The sequence below is a fragment of the Symphalangus syndactylus genome, chromosome 13 (assembly GCF_028878055.3).
Source record: "Symphalangus syndactylus isolate Jambi chromosome 13, NHGRI_mSymSyn1-v2.1_pri, whole genome shotgun sequence".
NCBI classification, from domain to species: Eukaryota; Metazoa; Chordata; class Mammalia; order Primates; family Hylobatidae; genus Symphalangus; species Symphalangus syndactylus.
This window is the reverse complement of record NC_072435.2, coordinates 25,297,889-25,325,045: the sequence shown is the minus strand read 5'-3', so window position 1 is coordinate 25,325,045 and position 27,157 is coordinate 25,297,889. Positions and strand designations below refer to the sequence as shown.

At 44.6% G+C, this 27,157-nt stretch overlaps 1 protein-coding gene across 16 annotated transcripts in view; it reads right to left on the bottom strand.

The window, feature by feature from the left end:
- Window positions 1-12,806: 12,806 nt before the first annotated feature.
- Window positions 12,807-27,157, bottom strand: part of ZNF160 (zinc finger protein 160) — a 37,049-nt gene continuing 22,698 nt past the window's right edge. For 11 of the 16 annotated variants that reach the window (XM_063615530.1, XM_063615522.1, XM_063615523.1 and 8 more), the window contains 3 exons: window positions 21,240-21,366; window positions 20,332-20,460; window positions 12,807-16,458 (listed from right to left, as the gene is read on the bottom strand). In XM_063615530.1, the coding sequence (XP_063471600.1) occupies window positions 14,273-16,458; window positions 20,332-20,460; window positions 21,240-21,366 (2,442 nt within the window). In that variant the 3' untranslated portion in view covers window positions 12,807-14,272. The remainder of the gene's footprint in view (window positions 16,459-20,331; window positions 20,461-21,239; window positions 21,367-27,157) is intronic. The other 5 variants (XM_063615534.1, XM_063615531.1, XM_063615535.1 and 2 more) reach the window with 1 other exon arrangement.

Here is a 27,157-nt window from a genome sequence, read left to right as displayed (position 1 = left end):
TAATCCCAGCGACTCAGGAGGCTGAGGTAAGAGAATTGCTTGAACCCGGAAGGCAGAGGTTGTAGTGAGTTGAGATCATGCCATTGCATTCCAGCCTGGGCGACAGAGCGGTACTTTGTCTCAAAAAAAGAAAAGAAAAAGAAAAAGAAAAAGAAAAGAAAAAGAAATATATAACTTACCATGACTGAATCAAAAATAAATGTAAAAAATCTGTACATGCCTATAAATAATAACAGTAAAGTAGTAATCAAAATGTCCCAACAAAAGAGACCAAGTATAGACACATAATTTGTAATCACTGCATAATTCTACTGAACATTTAATAAAAAATTAACACCGAGAACAGTGGTTCTCCACTGAGATGAGCAGGAGGAAGGAAAGCTGAACAGAAACGTCTTAGTGCCTAAGCTGTATGTTTGGGGTTTTACTATAAAACAAATATATTAATCATGTGATGTTTAAATAAGTAGAATATTTAATAATTACTGGGTTAAAAAATGGTTCCATCGTCTCCAATGGCAAAGAAGTTCTGATCCTCTGAGTACAATGATAACCATTTTCACCCAAAACACATTTCACAGGCATTCCTCCAGGAATACACAGACTGTGGTCTGTGTTCTGGACTATCTGCAAATAGTTTAACGTTTGCTGTTTGACATTTACATTGACTTCATATCTTAAAAGGGGTAATAAGATGAAAGCATCTTATCACTGATGTCTGTGTCTCAGCTTTCCGTTCCATTCCCAGTCATTAAGAATTTGGAGTCAGAAGGCCGGGCGCGGTGGCTCACGCCTGTAATCCCAGCACTTTGGGAGCCTGAGGCAAGCAGATCACGAGGTCAAGAGATCGAGACCATCCTGGCTAACACGGTGAAACCCCGTCTCTACTAAAAATACAGAAAAATTAGCTGGGCATAGTAGCGGGCACCTGTAGTCCCAGCTACTCGGGAGGCTGAGGCAGGAGAATGGTGTGAACCTGGGAGGTGGAGCTTGCAGTGAGCCGAGATCGCGCCACTGCACTCCAGCCTGGGTGACAGAGCGAGATTCCGTCTCAGAAAAAAAAAAAAAAAAAAAAAAGAATTTGGAGTCAGAAACACAGTGACTCACTTGTAGAGTTTCAAATATAATATAAACAAGGCAGGAAAGCTTTCCCCTTAGTGTTCTAATTTTAAAGCATTTAGCAGGAACTTGTGCACAGTAATATTTGACTTCATGGGCAGTTTATTGAATCCTGTTCTACAAAGAGGTGGCATGCATCCAGATGTGGCCCCTAAACAATCCCTGATGCCCAGCATGCAACCCACACAAATACACGACAAGAAAACAAAACTGTAGACCAATATCCCTGAAAATATTGGTGAAAAAGTCCTCAACATAATATTAGGGGGCCCACACCCCATCTCCAATCCAGGCCCCAGTGGAGCTTCTTCCCAAGTTCATGTCACTAGGTCACGGGCCATGGAATGTAAGTGAGACAAGAGGGACTGAGGGACGGCATGGGTGAGTGAGCAAACATGTCAGGCAGGATGCTTCAGACTCAAAGACTTGCAACTCCAAAGAATGACATTTTGTTATTATAAGTAACTCCTCAGGTATGAGCAGGACAGGGCAGGGCAGGAGAGGACTCCCCCTCCCCATACACACACATCAGGAATGTCAGGCAACTATCGGGTGATGTCAGGTGGTTGTTAAACATCTAAAATAATAGTCACAGCTGGCACCAGGGAAAGGGAGGCTCCTCATACATAGAAAACACCTGAAACTGGTGATCTGCCGCTTCCCATGAGATCTCAGGAGTCGGGCGAGTGGACTCCAGCAGGCGCATGAGGACACCCACCACAAGGGAAGAATCAGGAAGCAAGACCCCGGAAGTATGACAATGTATAAAACCCCAAGTCAAAAAGTCAAACTGCACACTTGCCTTTCAAGTCGCCCACTTGGCCCTCTTCCAAGTGTACTTTCCTTCGTTTCATTTCTGCTCTAAAACTTTTTTTTTTTTTTTTTTTTTTTTTTTGAGACAAGGCCTTGCTCTGTTACTCAGGCTGGAGTGCAATGATATTATCTTGGCTCACTGCCAACCTCCACATCCTGGGCTCAAAATATTCTCCTGCCTCCCAAGTAGCTGGGACTACAGCCACTCACCACCACACCTGGCTAATTTTTATCTTTTTTGTAGAAATAGGGTGTTGCCACGTTGCCCAGGCTGGTTTTGAACTGCTGGACTCAAGCGATACGCCCACCTCAGCCTACCAAAGCATTGAGATTACAGGTGTGAGCCACTGTGCCTGGCCATTTCTGCTCTAAAACTTTTTATTTATTTATTTATTCATTCATTTATTTATTTATTTTTGAGATGGAGTTTCACTCTTGTTGCCCAGGCTAGAGTGAAATGGTGTGATCTCGGCTCACTGCAACCTCCGCCTCCCAGGTTCAAGCGATTCTCCTGCCTCAGCCTCAGGTCAGGCTGATCTCGAACTCGAGACCTCAAGTGATCTGCCCCCTCAGATCAGGCTGGTCTCAGACTCTCGACCTCACATGATCTGCCGCCTTGGCCTCCCAAAGTGCTAAGATTATAGGTGTGAGCCACCGCACCCGGCCCTGCTCTAAAACTTTTTAATAAACTTTTGCTTTCACTCCTGCTCTAAAACTTGCCTCAGTCTCTCCTTCTGCCCTATGCCTCTCAGTTGAATTTTTTCTTCTGAGGAGGCAAGAATTGAGGTTGGTGCAGACCTGTATGGATAGGGATTCACCACCCGTAACAATTTCAGAAACAAGAGAAATAAAAATCAACCGATACTATTACTTTACCTGAGTAAGAGCCATCCCTGTTTCCTTTTCTTTCTCTTCTTCCTCTTCTAGGCATCTTCCTTGGGTAACATGAAAAAGCCTTTAGAAGTCAATCCTGAATGTCTAAGATATGCCGTCTAATGACTGGAATCAACACCCTCATTTTTGTGCCTCAAACACCCATTCAGGGAAGCCCTCACTGTGGAAAGCCAGTTCTCTGGGAGTCATTGCACCAGATGGGACACAAGGACGACAGGCTCCTACAGGAAGACCAACAGATGAGTTTTGGGCCCATTTCTTCAGAACCTGCTCCCCTCCCAGAGAAGCCCACACACACACTGCAGCCGCGGGGAGCTGGGCTGGACTGAGCTTCTCTTCAGGGCACAGACCCAGCCCTGACCAACCCCATGCAGAGCACGGCCCCCCTCACCCATCTGTGGATCACAGGCTGATTTCGGCCTTTAGAAACGAAGGGCAGAGCCTGGGTGCTCACTGCTGGACACCCATGGAATCACCTTTAAATATTATTAAGGACAGGTCCCAATGTATTTGAATGAAAACTTCAGGTAAGGGGGCACCAGAGGTGTGCCTGCAAAATGCCCCAGAAGCCTGCTGGACTCCCAGAAGAGAGATGAAGAGACAACTGGACACAGGATTCCAGTGTTCAGGGGAGAGGTCTGCAGGGAACATGGAGCCGTGTCGATGGGTTTAAAAGCCATGAGATGAGATGATAAGGGCAGTGGGTGTGGGCAGAGATCAGAAGTCCAAGGGGTAAGCTGAGGGTCACTCCACATTCAGAAAACAGAGCTCAAGACATACTAGAAAAGTGTAGTGATCAGGGAGGCAAGAAGAAAACAGAGAAATATATTTTTATTTATTTTCTTAATTAAAAATATTTTTGAGATGGAATCTTGCTCTCTCACCCAGGCTGGAGTACAGTGGCTCGATCTCCGATGACTGCAACCTCCGTCTCTCAGGATCAAGCGATTTTCCTGCCTCACCCTCCGAGTAGCTGAGATCACAGGCGTGCTGCACCACACCCGGCTAATTTTTAGTAGAGACGGGGGTTTCACCATGTTGGGCAGGCTGGTCTCGAACTCCTGACCTCAACTGATCCACCCGTCTCGGCCTCCCAAAGTGCTGGGATTACAGGCGTGAGCCACCGCGCCCGGCTCCTTCTTTCACTCTTCCCGTCTCTGCGAATCCCGACCCGTCCTCTACTTTGCCTTGTGTTTATGGGTTTCCCTCATTCTTTCCTCTGTTTTTCTACTTTTCTCTCAGTCCCCCTCTGTGTCTCCTGATCCCCTTGGCCCACACATTCACAGGAGGGTTTGGAGTAAGACGCCTGCACCCCGGAGGAGCACATTTTCCAGAGGGTGGAGCTGGGCAGGCAAGAACACCAGGTGTCACAGGACAGGTCCCGGGCACCTTCCCAACGCGAGCGCAGGGGAAGCGGTGACTGCGAAGGGGAGGCCTGGGGAGCAGCAGGGCCCGGCACGAGGAGGAGGGAGGTAGGGGGCGACGACGCCTTAGGATGGGATGGGGTCTGCAGGATCCCAGGACCAGGCAGAGGACGCGGCCTCCCCGGGACTGAGGCTGCGGCGCTGCGCCCCAGAGCCGACGACGGAGAGGCTGGGAGGCGCTCAGGACGGGAATCCACCTCGCGGGTGAGGACTTTAAAAAGCGCGGGGCGAGAGGAGGGGTCAGGAAAGGGTTTTATGCGGGAAGAAGACGCGAAAGGCAGGGGACAGGGACTGGTCTCAGAGCGAGTTTTACCCACATGGCGAGGTCTGTATTTACCTGGGGTGAAGGGCGCGATGCGGGGATTTTAAGGTCAGCAGAGCGGGTGTGGAAAAGGCGGACGGCGAATCGAAGGCTTAATCTACACGTAGGCACACTCTTGCTCGGCGGCGTCACCTTCACACACCGCGATCCGCTTCCGGGACTCCAGGAAACTGCACGTGCCTGCAGAGCCGCGGTAGCCTGGGGCGGAGCCCGGGGAGAGACGGGGTCTGCGGAGGAACCGCCGGGGCGGGGCCTGTGCAGTTTTAAGGTAAAAAGCGTAGAGTTGTGTGGGCCCCTTATGATGGAAAGCAAAATGTTTTCATCCCACCAAGATGAAAACGGTTTATCTCAAAACTATTTTTGCCAGCGGGTTGAACCCGATCCTGCTAGCGAGTCTCCTGCAGCTCAAGGGTCTGGGAAGTGGGAATTCGGTGGGTGGGTGGGGGGGGGGGGGTCCAGGAGGAGCAGTGAGTGATTGGATCCAGGAAAGTTCCTGCAATTCAAATTAATTTGAGTAACTTACTTGAAAAGCCCTGAAATTATCTGTGAAGGGGATGCAAACTAGACTGTGAAATGCAAAACTCTGCCCGGAACTAATGTGATACGTAATGCTATTGCCCAAAGGATCCTCCTTTCCATTTCTATCCCACACCTGTCCCAGGGGAAGAGTCAAGTCTGTGCTTCCAGAGACTTTTCTAGGACAACACCTGGACCGTGGGCTGTGGACCGTGGAAGGCTAAAACCCGCAGTAAGCTAGATCACCAACTGCTGCTTTAAAACACGCAATAACTTTTAAAAAATAGATATAAATTGCATTGTTCTTCCTTATACTTGTTACTCGGTTCCACACTTGACAAAACCTCAAATAACTTTGAGATAAACTTTTTTTTTTTTGAGATGGAGTCTCGCTGTGTCCCCCAGGCTCCTGGAATGCAATGGCGCGATCTCGGTTCACGGCAACCTCTGCCTCTCAAGCTCAAGCGATTCTCCTGCCTCAGCCTCCAGAGTAGCTGGGATTACAGGCGCCCACTACCACGCCCGGCTAATTTTTGTGTTTTTAGTGGAGATGGGGTTTCACTATGTTGGCCAAGCTGGTCTCAAACTTCTGACCTCAAGTGATGCGCCCACCTCGACCTCCCAAAGTTCTAGGATGACAGGCATGAGCCAAGGAGCCGTGCCAAGATAAACTTTCTTTAAATCATAATATGCTTAAATCAATAATATCTAAACATAATTTTTTTTTTTTTTTTTTGAGATTGAGTTTCGCTCTTGTTGCCCAGGCTGGAGTGCAATGGCGCGATCTCGGCTCACTGCAACCTCTGCCTCCCGGTTTCAAGTGGTTCTCCTGCCTCAGCCTCCAGAGTAGCTGGGATTACAGGGATGCGCCACCACACCTGGCTATTTTGTATGTTTAGCAGCGACAGGGTTTCTCCATGTTGGACAGGCTGGTCTGGAACTCCCGACCTCAGGTGTTCCACCCGCCTCGGCCTCCCAAAGTGCTGGGATTACAGGCGTGAGTCACTGCGCCCAGCATTTTTTTTTTTTTTTTTTAAGATTAGAAAACAGACGTCAGAAGCAGCCAAATCAGGTAAGGTGGATGCCTAATGATTTCTCATTGCAACCCACTCTTGGAAAACTGCCGTTGTTTGATTAGAGGAATGACCAGGAACATTGTCATGGTGGAGGGGAACTCTGGTGAAGTTTCCCTGGACATTTTTCTGCTAAAACTTTGGCTCACTTTCTCAAAATGCTCTAAAAATAAATAAATGTTATTCTATGGCCCTCCAGAAAGTCGACAAGCAAAATGCCTTGTGCATCCCCCCTCTGCCAAAAAAAAAAAAAAAAAAAAAAAAAACTATTGCCATGACCTTTGTTCTTCACTGCTCAGCTTATTTTAATTAATTAATTATTGAGAAAGAGTCTCACTCTGTTGCCCAGGCTGGAGTGCAGTGGCGCAATCATGGTGCACCACAACTTTGACCTCCTGGGCTTAAGTGATCCTCCTAACTCAGCCTCTCAAGTAGCTGGAAACACAGGCACACACCACCATGCCTGGCTAATTGTTTTGTAATTTTTTGTACAGAGTCTCCTTATGTTACCTAGGCTAGTCTTGAACTCCTAGGCTCAAGCAATCATTCTGCCTCCATCTCCCAGAATGCTGGGATTACAGGTGTGTGCCACAGAGCCAAGGTTCACTGGTCAACCTTTTGCTTTCACTGGACTATTTCCACCTCTTGGTAACCATTGCTTTGATTGTGGTTTTTTCAACATTGTACTAGTAAAGCCATGTTTCATCTTCTGTTAAAATTCTCCTAAGCTACCTGGAGTTCACATGACTGCACTATTCCTTTATTTATTTATTATTATTATTTTTTGAGACAATGTTTCACTCTGTTACCCAAGCTGAAGTGCAGTTGTGCAATCTTGGCTCGCTGCAACCTCCACCTCTCCAGTTCAAGTGATTCTCCTGCCTCAGGGTCCCAAGTAACTGGGATTACAGGCATGTGCCACAACGCCTGGCTAATTTTTTTTTATTTAGTAGAGACAGGGCTTCATCATGTTGGTCAGGCTGGTCTCGAACTCCTGGCCTCAAATGATCCACCTGCCTTGGCCTCCCAAAGTGCTGGGATTACAGGTATGAGTCACCGCACCTGGCCCTGCACTGTTCCATACAAAGAGCTTGTGTATGGCCGGGTACGGTGGCTCATGCTTGTAATCCCAGCACTTTGGGTGGCCAAGGCAGATGGATCGCTTGAGCTCAGGAGTTCAAGACCAGCCTGGGCAACATGATGAAACCCCATCTCTACCAAAAAAAAAAAAGAAGAGGAAAAAATAAAGAGCTCATGTACACCAGGTGCAGTGGCTCACACCTGTCCACCATTTCCCAGCTGAGCTACTGCAGCTCCCTACCTCCTGGGAGCAAGCTACCTAGGAGACACTCCATCACCCCCTTCCCTGTTTTGGCTGGGCCACACCCCTGGCTACTTAAAAGCCTGAAAACACGGTGCGTGAACCAACCTCGTTGGGGTTTGGACATGTAAGTTACCTGAGATACCCACCACATATATACCTTTTCAATGTAACTCCTTGCTTGCTCTTGGACACTGGTGGGAACGGTGCATCTTACAGCCAGAGCTCTGTGTTACCCTGTAACATGAACTGCCCATTCTCACTCGGGTGCTCACAAACCTTACCAGTAAAATTGGACAGGCTCAATAGAGCTCAACTATAAAATGGAACTGGCATATTCAAGATGAGGCACAGCAGAACCTCAAGGGACCAGTATACTCCATGAACAAATGGGTAGCTTACAAGAAGGGATCAAACAATCCTTAAAGGATCCTCTGGCTCCTCTTGTGGCTACCTGGGACCCAAGATTCACATATATGCCCACCAAGTGTATGGCATGGTTTACTGATGTCTCTGCAAAACAATAAACACACAGGGTCTACTGGGCTTCGGCCAGTGGATGGCCATTCTTGACTAAGACTAGACATAGACATTCTGCCTAATTAGCCAAACTGCATGAGTTGGTAATGGCCCCTGCAGGCCACATCCACCACCATATCTCATCACATTTTCATGATTCATGAGCCATGCAGACTTGTGTGCAACCCTTTAATGCTGCAGGACAGCAGGGGCTCCTTTGGGCCACCTAGTCTTCGAAACTGTTGTATTAAGACCTTTGTTTCAACTCCATCAATTTCCATTTCCATTTTACTCATCCCATTTTTTTTTGAGACAGGGTCTCGCTCTGTCACCCAGGCTGGAGTACAGTGGTCCAATCACTGCTCACTGCAGCCTTGACCTCCTGGGCTCAAGTGATCCTCCCATCCTGGCCTCCCGAGTTAGCTGGGACCACAGAAGTACACCACCACACCTGACTAATTTTTGTATTTTTTTGTAAAGACAGAGTTTCGCCGTGTTGCCCAGGCTTGTCATCCCATTTCTTAATTACCATCTAAAGATTTCCACTCTGCTGGGAGGAGAGCCATGACTCTCCCCTACCTTTCCCCGCTTTGTTTCATTTTATGAATGCTTTTTTTTTTTTTTTTTGAGACAGAGTCTCACTCTGTCACCCAGACTGGAGGAGTGCAGTGGCACGATCTCGGCTTACTGCAACCTCCCCCTTCCAGGTTCAAGCCATTCTCCTGCCTCGGCCTCCAGAGTAGCTGGGATTACAGGTGTGCACCACCACACCCAGCTAATTGTTTTGTATTTTTAGTAGAGACGGGATTTCACCGTGTAGGCCAAGCTGGTCTCGACCTCCTGACCTCAAGGGATCCACCTGCCTCGGCCTCCCAAAGTGCTGGGATTGCAGGTGTGAGTCACCATACCCAGCCTATGAATGCTTGCTTTATTCACCTTTTTTCTTAATGACGATTTTAAAATTTCCACCTTTATGAGAGAAGTCCTTCGAATCTCCACTATTTTCCCCCATCCATTCTCTTCTTAATTAACTTGATATTGTTAATTGGCACTTGAAAGTTCCAATACGAGATGTGGAGACAGCAAATTTGATAAGGCTTCCTGAGCTGTCTTTTGGTTTTGTAGAAGGTACCCTGGGATGTATACATTAAAGGAACAACCTTATTTTTCTCCCCTTCCTTGCTTGTAGTTCTCAAGAATAACTTCAGAACGTTATTCTGAAGGTAACACCCTGAAATATGAAGAAACTGGCCAAAGCAGCCTGGGCTCCATTCCAGAGCCCCCTGCCCCCCTTTCAAAAAACAGGATGTCCTTCAGTGCTTTAGGGCGGCTCATCACGAGGCCATGTGCCGTAAAACCTAGGGTGGGTGCTCTGTGGGGTCCCTCAGCATCACTGCCAGTGGAACACCAGTAGATGAGACTCCATCTTCCCCAAGCAGTTTTCCTGAGCCTTGGGGGACCATCTTGCAATGAATCAATCCTAGGTTTCTACTGCCCCTTGTTGCCTGTCAGTAGTAAACTCACTTTGTTGAACTTGTGTGCATGGGTTGTCTCACTGGAGTCAGACATTTGTAACCTGTGCGAAGTGAACCTACTTCATAGGCAAGGAGAGTCTGTAATCCTCCTCCGCTTGGCGGTGGGAATGTACAATGGCACACCCACTATGGAAAACAGTATGTTGGAAAACTTCCTTAACAGGGTACCTACAAAACCTTACAGCAAACATCATATATCATGGTCAAAAAGTGAAAGATTCCTTCCCAGGGTTGGGGACAAGGCAAAGATGTACACTCTTACCACTTCTATTCCACGTAGTGTTAGCAATTCTTGGCTCATGTCTGTAGTGGCTCATGTCTGTAATCCCAGCACTTTGGGAGGCTGAGGCAGGAGGATTGATTTGAGTCCAGGAATTTGAGACCTGCCTGGACAAGATGGGGAGACCCTATCTCTACAAAAAAAAATTGCAAATTGGCTGGTGGCTGGGCGAGGTGGTTCATGCCTGTAATTTAAACACTTTGGAAGGCTGAGGCAGGAGGATCCCTTGAGCCCAAGTGTTCAAGACTGCAGTAAGCTCTGACTGCACCACTGCACTCCGGCCTGGGTAACAAAGCAAGACCCCATCTAGAAAAGAATAATACAAGTGAAATAAGAAAAATAATAGAGACCAAAAAGGAAGGCATAATAGTGTACACGATGTGATGGTTGTGGTAAGCTAATGACCCCCGCCCCCAAAGATGCACATACAAAGGATTTCCGCATCAATAGCCCTATACCTGTATTACATGGTATCTCAAAGCAGAGTTTGCAGATGTGATCTGGCTGAGGATCTTGAGATGGCAGAATATCCGGGATTATCTGGCTGAAGCAACATAATCACAAGAGTCCATATAAGAAAAATACAGGTGGACTTAGAATCACAGAGAATTGGCAATGCTTGCATAGCAAAGGGACAAAGAGATTTTATGACACTACCGACTGTGAAAACGGAGGGACATAGACCATGAGGTAAAGGATCTAAGTGGCCTCTGGAACCTAGCAGGGGTAAAGAAATAAACTCCCCTAGAGAGTCAAGAAGGATCATAGTTCTGTAAACCTGTTTGACTTCTGACCACCACACATTAACAGCATAAATTTGTGGTTTTTGTTTTTTGTTTTTTTTTTGAGACGGAGTCTTGCTCTGTCGCCCCGACTAGAGTGTGGTGGCATGATCTCGGCTCACTGCAACCTCTGCCTCAAGCAATTCTCCTGCCTCAGCCTCCGGAGTAGCTGGGATTACAGGCATGTGCCACCGCGTCCGACTAATTTTTGTAGTTTTAGTAGAGATGGGGTTTCACCAGTTTGGCCAGGTTGGTCTCAAACTCCTGACCTCATGATCCACCTGCCTCGGTCTCCCAAAGTAGAGGGATTACAGGCGTGAGCCACCATGCCCAGCCTAAATTTGTGTTGTTTTAAGCCACTCACTTTGTGGTAATTGTTACAGCAGCAATGGAAAATTAAGTTTATGTAGAAAACCCTAAGAAATCTAAAAAATCTGAAGAATGAGATTTTAAGGCAATAGACTACAAAATTAACATACAAAAGCTACTTTATTTCTATATACTAGCAATTAATACATGGAAATTGAAAATAAAATACAATACTCCTCTGGTTTGAATATCCCCAACAAAACTCATTTGGAAACTTGACCCCCAATGTGGCCATATTGAGAGGTGGGGCCTTTAAGAGGTCATTGGATCATGAGAGCTCTGCTGTCATGAATGAATCAATCCATGCACAGATTAATGGACTGTGTTATCATGGGAGCAGAAGTGACGGTTTTATAGGAAGAGGAGAGACCTCAGCTAACAGTATACTCAGTGCTCTCACAAGGATGTGCTACACTGCTTGAGGATGCTGCAGAGTGTCCACCAAGAAACCCTACCCAGCATTGACCAAAAAGGTCAAAAAAATGTCTAGTAAGGAGACCTTTATTTCTTATGCAGGGTTGCAGCCTGCAGGCTGGGAAGCATGGTCTCTACCAGAAACAACATAGGCAGTTCAGAGGAGGAAAGCTGCGGCAGGAATTTATACTGAAGAGCAGCATGTTGACTATTAAGTAAACATACTCAACAGGTTATGGGAGAGTCATGCATGTGTGTGATAAGCAAACATACATGTTCCTAGTTTATCTACCAGAACAAAATAAAATGCTCCTTTTCCATATTCACTCTTAAGAGGAAACTCATGAACATTAATCTTTTCAAATTATATCAATATTCCAAGAACATCAGGAAGGAGGTGTTGTCTTTATTCTCCACCACTTTTTTTTGTTTTTTGAGACAGAGTTTTGCTCTTGTTGCCCAGGCTAGAGTGCGGTGGCGCGATCTCAGCTCACTGCAGCCTCCGCCTCCTGGGTTCAAGCCATTCTCCTGTCTCAGCCTCCCAAGTAGCTGGGATTTACAGGCATGCACCACCATACCCGGCTAATGTTCTTGTATTTTTAGTAGAGACGGGGTTTCACCATGTTGGCCAGTCTGGTCTTGAACTCCTGACCTTAAGTAATCCACCCACCTCAGCCTCCCAAATTGTTGGGATTACAGGTGTGAGCCACCATGCCCGGCCGACGTCTTTTAATTTCTTTTTTTTTTTTGAGACGGAGTTTCATTCTTAGTACCCAGGCTGGAGTGTAATGGAATGATCTCGGCTCACTGCAACCTCTGCCTCCTGGGTTCAAGCAATTCTCCTGCCTCAGCCTCCCAAGTACCTGGGACTACAGGCATGCACCACTAAGCCCAGCTAATTTTGTATTTTTAGTAGAGATGGGGTTTCACTATGCTGGCCAGGCTGGTCTCTCCTGACTTGAGGTGATCCACTTGCCTTGGCCTCCCAAAGTGCTGGGATTACAGGTGTGAGCCACCGTGCCTGGCCTAATTTATATTTCTCATATTCTTACTATGTATTTTCACTTCATGGAAACCAAGATGCACAGCATGAGTCTTATTTGGCACACAAGAAACTGATGTGGAAATATACTAATGTGGTGCATATCCATCAAAGGCAATGCAGATTTTGGGGTGTAAGAATGTGAAATTAACTTTCAGTAAGATTTTCATTATACCCCAATAAGTATCCTAAGCCACAGTGTGGGGCACATAATTCAAGCGCAAAATGCAGTTATAGGTTTCCAAAACTGTGTTACTTGATTTCACCATGAAAAAAATTATTCTTGATCCTTTAAGAGCCTAGTGGTGCACTGCTATTATGTTATGAAGTATCTTACTGAGACAGGATAAAACTATGTTGGCAGAAAGAATGTGATTCATTCATAGAGAAAAACCATTCTATTTTATTAGTTAAAACATTTTATCTATGATACATTCTGAATAAAACATTAGCAAAATGTGCTTCAAGCAGATAATGTGAGTTCTACTAAAGAATATGTTACTCTACTTCTGTTGATTAAACTCTTCACTCTGACAACTACTCTCTCTTCAATTTCTTTCTTTTTCTTCTTTAGATGGAGTTTTGTTCTTGTTGCCCAGGCTAGAGTGCAATGGCATGATCTTGGCTCACCGCAACCTCCACCTCCTGGGTTCAAGCGATTCTCCTGCCTCAGCCTCCCAAGTAGCTACGATTACAGGCACCTGCCACCACACCCAGCTAATTTTGTATTTTTAGTACAGATGGGGTTTCTCCATGTTGGTCAAGCTGGTCTAGAACTCTCGACCTCAGGTGATCCACCCGCCTCAGCCTCCCAAAGTGCTGGGATTGCAGGTGTGAGCCACTGCGCCTGGCCTCTCTTTTCAATTTCAAAAACAAGACCAATTTTTCATCACTCTTTGCTAAACAACAGGTATTGCTCTTTAATGGATAAGGGGGCGACCTTTTCCCCTGCAGTATGTCTACCACACAATCAGTATCTAATTACCTAGTACTCTCCTCCCACAAAAATCCCAATGTCCTAGGGTCTTGGCCTGCTCCATTTCATGTTCAGTTGATAGACCATTTCTTTCCTCTAAGCCACAGTACTCTCCTGGTAGGAGAAAGGCACCCTGAACATTATCCGAATGGTGAGTGACATCATAGTTTTACATTGTTTTTCGCCACTCCCAATGCTAATTCAGACGATACTTAATTTTAAAAGCAAAGTCCTCCTTCTTCACAAATTGGATAGAAATAATCCTTCACCTAATCAATGATCTTCACCCAATCAATGATCCTTCCATCCCAATGATCTTTCCAGGAAACCAGCGTGGAAGGTGTGTGAGGAGGCACAATAACAGATTTCAAAGTTCACATTGAAACTCAATGGTAGGCTTTCCAAAAAACCTTAAATAACTCAATAAAACATTTCATAAGGTGAAGGTAACTGACTGCCTACAAATATCCTGCAACCTTTTCATATATGAGTTAAAAATATATAATTTTTAGCATATTTGGACTTGTAAGTATTCTACAGTGTATAATATCAAAGGCAAACAGGGAAACCAGAGACTGTTATTCCTCATAGGAATCCTCACTTACCGTCAGTCACTGGGTAATGGCCTCAGGATGCATATTACATTTGTTTGGTTTCATCAAAGATATAAATTTTGATGCCTAGTAACCTGCAAGGCCTGGATAAACCCTCTGCCACATATGTTTACATGATGTCTCTTGCTTATGGCCTCTCATGAGGTATTGGCTTCAACTCATAAGGGATTGGCCACTGTCACTGCATTTGTAAGGATTCTGTCAAGAATGAATTAACTGATGTGAAAGAAGTGAATTGTACCTGATGACCTCACCACACTCATTTGTAAGGTTTCTCTCCGGTATGCATTCTGTGATGACTTGCAAGATTTGAGCTCTGCCTGAAGACCTTGCCACACTCATTACATTTGTAACGTTTTTCTCCAGTGTGGATTGCCATATGGGTAGTTAGACTTGACCTTACCCTAAAGGCTTTCCCACACTCTGTACACCTGTAAGGTTTCTCCCCAGTATGAATTCTTCGGTGATTTGCCAGGTGCGCATTTTGAGTAAAAACCTTGCCACATTCATTACATTTGTAAGGTTTTTTCCCAGTATGGATTGCCTGATGGGTGGTTAGGCTTGAACGAACACTGAAGGCTTTCCCACACTCATTGCATCGGTAAGGTTTCTCCCCGGTGTGAGTCCTTTGATGATTTGCAAGGTGTGAATTCTGTGTGAAGACCTTGCCACATTCAGTACATTTGTAAGGCTTCTCTCCAGTATGGATGACCTTATGGGTAGTTAGGTTTGAATGCATACTAAAGGCTTTCCCACACTCATTACACTTGTAAGGTTTCTCTCCAGTATGAATTCGCCGATGAGTTGCAAGGTATGAATTGTGCCTAAAAACCTTGCCGCATTCATGACATTTGTAAGGTTTCTCTCCAGTATGTATCGCCTGATGAAAAGTTAGGCTTGAACGATCACTAAAGGCTCTGCCACAGTCATTACACTTGTAAGGTTTTTCTCCAGTATGAACTCTCCAATGCCTTGCAAGTTGTGACGTTTGAGCGAAGACTTTACCACATTCATTACACTTGTAAGGTTTCTCTCCAGAATGAATTCCCCGATGACTTCTAAGGTGTGATTTTTGAGTGAAGCTCTTGCCACATTCAATACATTTGTAAGGTTTCTCTCCAGAATGGATTGCCTGATGGGTAGTCAGACTTGAACGAACACTGAAGGCTTTCCCACACTCATTACACTTGTAAGGTTTCTCTCCAGTATGAATTCTTCGATGATTTGCAAGCTGTGAATTTTGAGTGAAAACCTTGCTGCATTCATTGCATTTGAAAGGTTTTGTTCCAGTATGGATGACCTGATGGGTAGCTAGGTTTGAATGCATACTAAAGGCTTTGCCACATTCATTACACTTGTAAGGTTTCTCACCAGTATGAACTCTCCGATGCCTTCCGAGGTATGAATTGTACCTAAAGACTTTGCCACATTCATTACATTTGTAGGGTTTTTCTCCAGTGTGGATTGTCTGATGGATTGCTAGGCTTGAACGAACACTAAAGGCTTTGCCACATTCATTGCACTTGTAAGGTTTCTCTCCAGTGTGAATTCTCCAATGACTTATAAGGTGTGAATTTTGAGTGAAGAGCTTGCCACATTCATTACATTTAAACGGTTTTTCTCCAGTATGAATTAACTGATGGGTAGTTAGGTTTGAATGTCCTCTAAAGGCTTTTCCACACTCATTACACTTGTAAGGTTTCTCTCCAGTATGAATTCGCCGATGAGTTGCAAGGTATGAATTGTGCCTGAAGACCTTGCCACACTCATGACATTTGTAAGGTTTTTCTCCAGTATGGATGACCTGATGAATAGTTAGATTTGAACGAACAGTAAAGGTTTTGCCGCACTCACTGCATTTGTAAGGCTTCTCTCCACTATGAATTCTCCTATGACTTGTAAGGTTTGAATTCTGAGTGAACGCCTTGCCACATTCATTACATTTGTAAGGTTTTCCACAACTGTTTGCTTTTCGTCTTTGTGTGAGTAATGAAAAATGGTTAAGTTCATGGTATTTTTTAGACCTGTGGGTTTGGACACTAGAAGGAATTTGCTGAAGTGGTGACACTGAGGAACCATTGTCGGTAGACTTCTCAACTTGATTACATTCATACATTTTCCCCTCACCTTGAAATAGCTGCAGTTCAGGCAGATGTGAATGAAAGCTTCCTTCAAGCTGATTGTTCATAAGCTTGTTTTCTATCTCTCTTCTATCGCGTTGATCTCTTTTACCTTCTTTCTGGGTCATAAGCACTCCCTTGTAATTTCCTGTGTCATCTCTCCATTGACACTCAAAGTCATGCATATTTTTCTGGGGTTCCTTGAAGGAAAAGTCTTCAATGTCAAGGCTTTCGTGCCTTTCCAACACCACTGTGTGGAATACTGCTTCTGTACTGCTCTTCTCTTTTGGTAGCAAATCCTTGATTGTACGTTTAGGAGGGATATCTACAAGATATAAAGAACCACATAATTTCCAATTAATTACAGTATAGAAATAAATATTTTACATTGAAAATATATTCCACCAAAAGTAATACTTATATTGAACAGACTTTGGAACTTCAGAACCGTGTATTTCAATTGTTAGGAACAAAAATGTTTTTTTTTTTGAGACGGAGTCTCGCTCTGTCGCCCAGGCTGGAGTGCAGTGGTGCGATCTTGGCTCATTGCAAGCTCTGCCTCCCAGGTTCACACCATTCTCCCACCTCAGCCTCCCGAGTAGCTGGGACTACAGGCACCCACCACCACGCCTGGCTAATTTTGTTTTTGTATTTTTAGTAGAGACGGGGTTTCACCATGATAGCCAGGATGGTCTCAATCTCCTGACCTCGTGAGCCGCCTGCCTTAGCCTCCCAAAGTGCTGGAATTACAGGCATGAGTCACTGCGCCCAGCCAAAGTAGTATTTTTTAACAAAGAAAATGCAGTTACATGTAATTCAAATATCTGGGAAGGGCTGGCTGTTGTGGCTCATGCCTGTAATCCCGACGCTTTGGGAGTCTAAGGATCACAGGAGGCCACGAGTTTGAGACCAGCCTGGGCAACGTAGCGAGACTCCATCTCTACAAAAACAAAATAATTAAAAAATTAGGCCAGGCGTGGTGCCTCATGGCTGTAATCCCCGCACTTTGGGAGGCTGAGGCGGGTGGATCATGAGGTCAGGAGATTGAGACCAGCTTGGCCAACACAGTGAAACCCCATCTCTACTAAAAATACAAAAATTAGTCAGGCATGGGGGCATGCGCCTATAGTCCCAGCTTCTCAGGAGGCTGAGGCAGAAGAATTGCTTGAACCTGGGAGGTAGAGGTTGCAGTGAGCCAAGATTGTGCCACTGCACTCCAACCTGGGTGACAAAGCAAGACTCCATCAAAAAATAAAAATAAAAAAAATTAGTTCGGCATGCTGGCATGTTCCTGCAATTCTGGATACTCAAGAGGCTGAGGGTGCTGGGTGCGGTGGCTCATGCCTGTAATCCCAACACTTTGGGAGGCCAAGGCAGGTGGATCACCTGAGGTCAGGAGTTCAAGACCAGCCTGGTCAACATGGCAAAACTCTGTCTCTGCTAAAAATATAAAAAACTGGCTGGGTGTGGTAGTGGGCACCTGTAATCCCAGCAACTTGGGAAGCTGAGGAAGGAGAATTGCTTGAACTCAGGAGGTGAGGTTGCGCCACTGCATTCCAGCCTGGGCAACAAGAGCAAAACTCTGTCTCATAAAAAAAAAAAAAAAAAAAAAAGAGGCTGAGGCATGAGGATTGCCTTAGCCCAAGAGTTCAAGGTTACAGTGAGCTATGATTGTACCACTGCACTACAGCCTTAGAGACAGTGAGATTTCTTAAAAAATAAAAAAATAAAAAAAATTGGGGCAGCCTAGATTCAAACTACCTATGACCAAAACACTCACATTGTGAATCCTATGTTAGCCATCAGAGGATTATTTCTCCACCATGACCTCACGGCACATACCAATTGGCCAAAAACATATGGCTATCTCAATTGAAGAAAAATAAGTTATACACATTTAAAGCATATTCATTATGTACAAATACATATAAAGTACAACATAATATATTACAATTGCAAAGAGCTCACAGGAAACATAATTAAGAAGCGGGAATTTTGAACTGCAAAACCGTAATAGCACTAGGAAAATGAATATTCAATAAAACTATGTCAGAAAAAAATGTGTTGAAATACTTGTTACATAACTATCTATATCCACACAGAGCAGACAATTTTGCAACATTAGTAAGTGGTACACGACAGTTATATTTCTTTCTTTCTTTTTTTTTTTTTAAGACAGAGTCTTGCTCTGTTCCCCAGGCTGGAGTGTAGTGGTGCGATCTCAGCTCACTGCAACCCCCACCTCCAGGGTTCAAGTGATTCTCCTGCCTCAGTCTCCCGAATAGCTGGGACTGGAGGCATGTGCCATCATGCCTGGCTAATTTTTGTATTTTTAGTAAAGACGGGATTTCACCATGTTGGTCAGGCCGGTCTCGAACTCCTGACCTTGTTATCTGCCTGCCTCTGCCTCCCAAAGTGCTGGGATTATCAGCGTGAGCCTCTGCACCTGGCCTGACAGTTATATTTCACAATACATGCTGAAAACCATAATGTATTAATTTTATGAAAATCAACTAATAAGATATTCTAGTAGCCTATGATAAAATGAATTGAGAGGAATAACTGCATATATAAAATGTTCTTGTTTAAGGCCACGTGTGGAAACTTAAAAAGTTATTGGCCAGGCGCAGTGGCTCACGCCTGTAATCCCAGCACTTTGGGAGGCCGCAGCAGGTGGATCACCTGAGGTCGGGAGTTCGAGACCAGCCTGACCAACATGGAGAAACCCCATCTCTACTAAAAATACAAAATTAACCAGGCATGGTGGCGCATGCCTGTAATCCCAGCTACTTGGGAGGCTGAGGCAGGCGAATCTCTTGAACCCAGGAGGCAGAGGTTGCGGTGAGCCGAGATCGCACCATTGCACTCCAGCCTGGGCAACAAGAGCGAAACTTCATCTCAAAAAAAAAAAAAAAAAAAAAAAATTATTGTCTGTGGAATAATAAACAGTTTTCTCTTAAGAGAAAGAAGGATTTTTATTTAGAACCAACACAGATAATAAGAACTGGAATATGATTTTTAAAAAAATTCTATATTGACAAATTATATATATTTACAGGAAACAAACTGATATTCTGTTATAGGTATGCAATGTGGACTGATGGAAACAAGCTTATTACCATATAAGTCATCTCAAAAACCTATCATTTACTCCTAATGTTTTCACCCAGTGACCAACATCTCCCTATTCCCTCCAGTCCCCAACCTGTGGTAACCCACACTCTACTCTTTGCTGCTATTAGCTTTATTGGTTTAGATTCCAAATATAAGTGAGAACACGCAGTACTTGTATTTCTGTGCTAAAGCCTGGAAAAACAGAATGCGCACCCCATGTAAGACTGAGGATCAATCACAGAATGATTTTGTTAGGTGTCTTTACGGTTATGCTGAGAACAATCTCAGAAGATAGAACCCACTCGCTTATGACACACCCCCATGAAGAGTGGCAAGAGCAGAATGGCAGAAATGGCTGAGGGACCTCAACAGGCAGAGACGGCTGGAGACTCTTCCATGAGGTTTGGGGCAGCAGATGCCAAGGGGCAGCAGCCAGTGTTTCCATCTCCTGAGCAAGTCTTCCAGGCACAGGAAATGGGATGGAACATAACTAGGTCTAGATGTCAGGACTAAGGACTATGGAGGCTTCCCCTCTGACCCATACGGACTCAGAACTGAGCGCCATATGGAATTAAATACAGAGGGAGAGACCAAGAAAGCAAGCAGTCTCTTCAAAAGGAACCATAGAGTTCAAATGACAGGGTGTTGTCCATCATGATAAAGACTTTGCCTCTATCTCTAAGGCAACTTATTTTCCCAAAGGACTCTCATGTGCAGAGAGTTTCCCACTTTATTTATTTATTTATTTTGAGACAGAGTTTCATTCTGTTACCCAGGCTGGAGTGCAGTGGCATGATCTTGGCTCACTGCAACCTCCACCTCCCGGGTTCAAGCAATTCTCTTGCCTCAGCCTCCTGAGCAGCTGGGACTACAGGCATGCGCCACCACGCCTGGCTAATTTTTTTTGTATTTTTAGTAGAGATAGGGTTTCACATTGTTGGTCAGGCTGGTCTCAAACTCCTGACCTCAAGTGATCTGCCCACCTTGGCCTCCCAAAGTGTTGGGATTACAGGCGTGAGCTACTGTGCCTCCTCCCACACTCTAGTTAATGAGCGGCCTTCTCTCTGCCCATCTGAGCTCTTACCTGTGACCACACCTTTGACACATTCCCGCATTCTTGGTTTTCTTGCTATCTTCACACAGCTCTTCACAGTCCAGGGCTCTTTCCCTTCCTCCAACATGGAAATAATATTCATATCAAAATGACACAGTCCTGTTTATAAGAAGAAAGGATCGCAATGTGCCGGGGCTTTTCCAGAATCCCAACCCTATGTTTACATGAGAGGACATTACATGTGGATCTAAGAAAACTTCAAAAATTCATCCACTGGGCCAGGCGCGGTGGCTCATGCCTGTAATCCCAGCACTTTGGGAAGCTGAGGCAGGCGGATCACAAGGTCAGGAGATGGAGATCATGATGGCTAACACGGTGAAACCCTGTCTCTACTAAAAATATAAAAAAAAATTAGCCAGGTGTGGTGGCGGGTGCCTGTGGTCCCAGCTACTTGGAAGGCTAAGGCAGGAGAATGGCATGAACCTGGGAGGCGGAGCTTACAGTAAGCCTAGATCACGCCACTGCATTCCAGCCTGGGAGACAGAGTGAGACTCCGCCTCAAAAAAAAAAAATCATCCACTGAATGCTTCCTGAATACCCAGGAAACACGGTACATGCTGATAGAAGGCTCTATTCCACCAACAACTTAATCCAAAGCAGAGAGGTAGAAAACAGGAAATCTGACATTTCAAAAGTCTAACACAATGTATTATGCATACAAAAGCTCTGAAACCTCAAATGATGAAGCACAAAGGAGGCAGAACATCTGAAAAAGGGGAAGATTAAAGTCCAGTTTTCCCATGATTAAGCTTTCCATTTCAGAGTCAACAGGACTTCAATCTCAGTCAAGCAATGCTGGGGCTCTCCAGGGACTCATAAGGGAAAATGCAACAATAGACAAGAATAGATCTTGACTTCTGGAAGAAAGTCATCCTCACCCAGAGAAACAAGGTTCCAGTAGTTCTCCAACATCACGTCCCTGTATAAAATCCTCTGAGCAGGGTCCAGGTATTTCCACTCCTCTTGAGAGAATTCTATGGCCACATCCCTAAATGTCAACCGTACCTAAAATGAAAAACACATTTCACCAAGTGGCTAAGGGGAGAGTTCAAAATTTCACATAAAAGGAGAAGAGGAGAAAACTGTGAGATAGGTTAAATTGAAGTGGGTGAGCTGACAGATCCAGATTGTGACAATGTGACATACAGATTTGGTCTTCATCCCCCTCTCCTGACATAAGAGCTCACTTGAAATCTGTGGAGTGATAAGTATCTTTTTGTACATTAATGGGATAATTGGCGGCTGGAGCACCTAGGTAGCTTCAGGATGGAGGGTGGTCACTGGAACTAAGGCTCGGTGGGTGGTCACTGGAAAGACTGAGGCTCGGTTAGACTAAGCCTCTGTCCTCTCGGGAGGGCAGAGGGAATGAAGGTTCAGTTGATCACCAATGCCAATAATGGAAGCAATGCCTCCATAATGGGGCCTCCATGAAAACTCAAAAAACACAGAATACATGACAGAATACATCCCAGCTCCTCACTCCTTTCCCATATCTGAACTAATAGATCACTTCCATCTAGATGTTCATCTGTGTGCTTTGTAGCATCTTCTATAATAAATGGGTAAATATAAGTAAAGTGTTTCCCTGTGTTCTGTGAGCCACTCAAGCAAACTAATCAATTCCAAGGAGGGGCCATCAGAATTCATCATTCACAGCTGGTCACTGAGAAGCACAGGCCACAACCTGTGTTTGTGACTGGCATTAAAATGTGTGCGCTGTTGTGGGATTGAGCCCTCAGCCTATGAGAGCTGACCCTATATCCAGATAGACAGCATCAGAATGGAATCAAATATGAGAACACCCATTTGGTGTCTGTTGCAGAATTGTTTATTTGATGTGTAGAGGAAAACCCAATACATCCAAGATCACAGAAGTATTTATATTACGGAAGCAAAGTAGGAGAAACTGAGTCTGTTTTTCCCATATTTTCCTACACATTAAGGACTTTTGAGCAAGTTATGTCTCCCTAATTCTGTTTTATTATTCTTTTACCTAAGAGGTTGTGATATCCTCTATATCAGTGTCGATTTCTCAGTTTTATGGGCAATAAGTATACAAATAAAAAACTGAAAACAAGGTTATCTCTATGGAAGTGTTAGATATTATGTTTGACATACTGAGTGATATTCAATATCTACATGAACTAAATAAAGCACAACGGATATCTTAAGAAATGATAATGCGGCCGGGCGTGGTGGCTCACGCCTGTAATCCAGCACTTTGAAAGGCCGAGGCGGGTGGATCACTTGAGGTCAAGAGTTCAAGACCAGCCTGGCCAACATGGTGAAACCCCGTCTCTACTAAAAATACAAAAATTAGCCAAGCGTGGTGGCAAGCGCCTGTAATCCAAGCTACTCGGGAGGCTGAGGCAGGAGAATCACTTAAACCCAGGAGGTAGAAGTTGCGGTGAGCCGAGACCACGCCACTGCACTCCGGCCTGGGCGACAGAGTGAGACTCCATCTCAAAGAGAGAAAACTGTACTGAAATCATGCTGTCTATAAGACAGAGGAGGAAGCCCCAAGCACTACCCATGGAGACAGAGCTTTAATAACACTACATGGACCAAATCGTCTTTGTGGGAAATCTGGCAACCACATCAGAGGCCAGAACTCTTTTGAAACACCCACTCACCTGAGGCCCTACCCTGGCATGATGTAGTATCACTGTGAGAAAACCACACTTCCATTTTCTCCTGGGGAGAGAAAGTATGGGAATATCCATCTAACATTCTGACTTTTTTTTTCTCCTTTTTCCTGTAACACAACACAAGGCTCATAACGTTCTGACTTTTCAGGGCACTGCTAAGGGACAAGTTTCTGTCTTGCCTGAATATAAACACTGAAGTAACAGGACCCCAGGTAAGGAAGCTACTGAGAACAAAGCCATCCGTCATAAACCAGAGCTTGTAGTAACGTAGGCAGACACTAGGTGGCGGTGCAGCCCCCAGCTTACTAGGACACCAGCGAAGCTGCGGAACAGCCGGCAGACAACAGAGGCATTTCTGCATACAAACTGGCACAACCTCTTTAGTTAAGCTACAATCAAAAAGTCCACAGAGGACGCATCCCCAGAAAAGGCTTGAGGGATCTCCAGAGCCTCTAGTCAGGATGACTGTAGCATGTCTTCCCTGAAGGAAGCCAGAATCAAAAACTAGAAGTGGCTGACTAGTGAAATGCTGTGGTCCCAACAGGAGATAACGAGATATCAAAAGAAGCCGGGCACGGTGGCTCACACCTGTAATCCCAGCACTTTGGGATCTGAGGCGGGTGGATCACGAGGTCAGGAGTTCGAGACCAGCCTGGCCAAAATGGTGACATCCCGTCTCTACAAAAATTAACCAGGCGTGGTGGCAGATGCCTGCAATCCCAGCTACTCGGGAGGCTGAGACAGAGAATCGCTTGAACCCGGGAGACGGAGGTTGCAGCGAGCTGGGTCCCACCACTGCACTCCAGCCTGGGCGACAGAGTGAGACTCCGTCTCAAAAAAAAAAAAAAAAAAAAAAAGCAAAAGAAAAGAAGAAACATGGACCATATGCAGCAACACATTAAATCACCACAAAGTAATACTAAAGAAGCAGATATATATATATATACATTATCAAAGAAATAACAATAAGACTCCTAAAGTTGCTCAATGTATTAAGACAGTACTCATAAACAACTTCAGAAAATCAGAAAAACAATAAATATGGGATTATCAACAGATAAAAACTATGAAGAAGAAACAAATTCTAGAGCTGAAAAACATAACTGAATTAAAAAACACACTAGAGCCAGGCGTGGTGGCTCACGCCTGTAATCCCAGCACTTTGGGAGGCTAAGGCGGGCGGATCACGAGGTCAGAAGTTCGAGACCAACCTGGCCAACATGATGAAACCTCGTCTCTACAAAAATACAAAAACTTAGCTGGGCATGGTGGTGGGCGCCTCTAATCCCAACTACTCTGGAGGCTGAGGCAGGAGAATCGCTTGGACCCAGGAAATGGAGGTTGCAATGAGCTGAGATCACACCATTGCACTCCAGCCTGGGAAACAAGAGTTGCCATCTCGGGGGAAAAAAATACACAAAATTAGCTGGGTGTAGTGGCATGAGCCTTTAGTCCCAGCTACTCGGGAGGCTGAGGTAGAAGGATCATTTGAGCCTAGGAGGTTGAAGGTACAGTAAGCTATCATCATGCCACCATATTCCAGCCTGGGCTACAAAGCGAGACCCTGCCTCTAAAAAAAATAAATAAATAAAAGGAGAAAATGAAATAGAAGAATGATGAATTTAGCCAGGCATGGTGATGTGTGCCTGTAATCCCAGCTACACAGGAGGCTGAGGCAGAAGAATCAGTTGAACTCAGGAGGCAGAGGTTGCAGTGAGCCAAGATCACACCACTGCACACCAGCTTTGGGTGACAGAGTGAGACTGCATGTCAAAAAAAAAAAAAGAAAAGAAAAAAGAAAAATGAACAAATGAACATAGCCTAAGGGAACTGTGGAACACTATCATGTGTGTCAACTCCAATGTCAAAGTAAGAAAAAGGAGTATAAGAGAACTTAACCTACTGTGTCTGAGTGAAAAAGAAAGAAAAAATCTGTATACCCTCCTAAGTAGTAAGGCAATTGGAGCAGTAATCAAAAAAAAAAAAAATCCTAGAACAAAGACCAGGAACAAATGCATAATTCATAAGCACTGTACAATTCTACTCAATGTTTAATGAAGAATTAACAATTCTCAAACAATTCCAAATAAGTGAAGAAGAGGAAACAACAAAAAACAATTGTATGATACCACCCTTACTCTGACACCACCCAAGCAAATATATGACAAGGAAACAAAAGTATAAGATGTTATTCGTGATAAACACTGATGCAAAAGCCCTCAACAAAATACCAGGAAACCAAATTGTAAAGACATTAACAGGATTATAGACCATGACCAAGTGGACTACACACTGGGAAGACAAGAGTGGTTCAACAGAAGAAAGTCAATGTAATACACCACACTGACACGGTGAAGGACAGAAACCACATGCTCATCTCAATCGGTGCAAAAAAAAAGTTATGTGACAAAATTCAACATAGTTCATGATAAAAATGCTCAACAATTCGGGCACGGTGGCTCACGCCTGTAATCTCAGCACTTTGGGAGGCCAAGGCAGGTGGATCACCTGAGGTCAGGAGTTCGAGACCAGCCTGACCAACATGGTGAAACCCCGTCTCTACTAAATACAAAAAATTAGCCAGGCATGGTTGCACATGCCTGTAATCCCGGCTACTTGGATGGCTGAGGCAGGAGAATCTCTTGAACCTGAGAGGCGGAGGTTGCAGTGAGACTGTGCCACTGCACTGCGCTCCAGCCTGAGCAACAAGAGCAAAACTCCATCTAAAAAAAAAAGGCTCAACAAATCAAGGAAACTTCAGAATATTAGATTTGGTAAAGATTTCCTGGATATGACACCAAAAGCAAACACAATAGCAGCAAAAAAAAAAAAAGGGACTGCATCTAACCAAAAAACTTTTGTGCATCAACAGATGCTACCAAAACAGTATGTCTGTGACAAGTCCTAGCCAGAGCAATCAGGCGAGAGAAACAGAAGGCATTCAAATAGAAAGAGGGCTGCATGCAGTAGTTTGCACCTGTAATCACATCACTGTGGGAGGCCAAGGTGAGAGGATAGTTTGAGTCCAGGAGTTCGAGACCAACATGGGCAACATAGTGAGACTTTCTCTATTTTTTAGGAACAACAAAAACAACAAACGAAAAGGAAAAGGAGGAAGTCAAATTATCTCTCTTTGAGAAGGATATAATTCTGTATCTAAAACCCTAAATATTCCACTAAAAGACTCCTAGACCTGATAAATGACTTCAGCAAAGTCTCAGGATTTAAAATCAAGGTACAAAAATCAGCAGTATTCCTTTTTTTTTTTTTTTTTTTGAGACGGAGTTTCGCTCTTGTTGCCCAGGCTGGAGTGCGATCTTGGCTCACCACAACCTCTGCCTCCCCGGTTCAAGCAATTCTCCTGCCTCAGCCTTCCTAAGTAGCTGGGATTACAGGCATGCACCACCACGCCCGGCTAATTTTGTATTTTTAGTAGAGACTGGGTTTCTCCATGTTGGTCAGGCTGGTCTTGAACTCCCGACCTCAGTTGATCTGCCTGCCTTGGCCTCCCAAAGTGCTGGGATTACAGGCGTGAGCCACCGTGCCCGGCCCAGTCAGCAATACTCTTAAACGCCAATAATGTTCAAGCTGAGAAACACATCATCAAGAATGTAATCCTATTAAAAATAGCCACACACCCCCAAAAATGCCTAGGAATATGTCTAACCAAGGTGGTGAACTATCTCTATGAGGAGAACTACAAAATACCAGTGAAAGAAATCAGAGACAACACAAACAAATGGAAAAGCATTTCATGCTCATGGGTTGAAAGAATCAATATCAATGAAATGTCCAAACTGCCCAAAGCAATCTATAGATTCAACAGTATTCCTATTAAATGACCAACATCACTTTTCACAGAATTAGAAAAAACTTCTAAAATGTATATGAAAACAAAAAAGAGCTCAAAGAGCCAAGACAATCCTAAGCAAAAGGAATAAAGCTGGATGCATCACATGACCTGACTTCAAACTATATTGCAAGGCTACAGTAAACAAAACAGCATGGTACTGGTACAAAAACAGACACATATACCAATGGAATAGAACAGAGACGCCTAAAATAAAGGCCCACACCTCCAACCAACTGATCTTCAACAAAATCAACAAAAATAAACAATGAGGAAAGGATGCCCTATTCAATAAGTG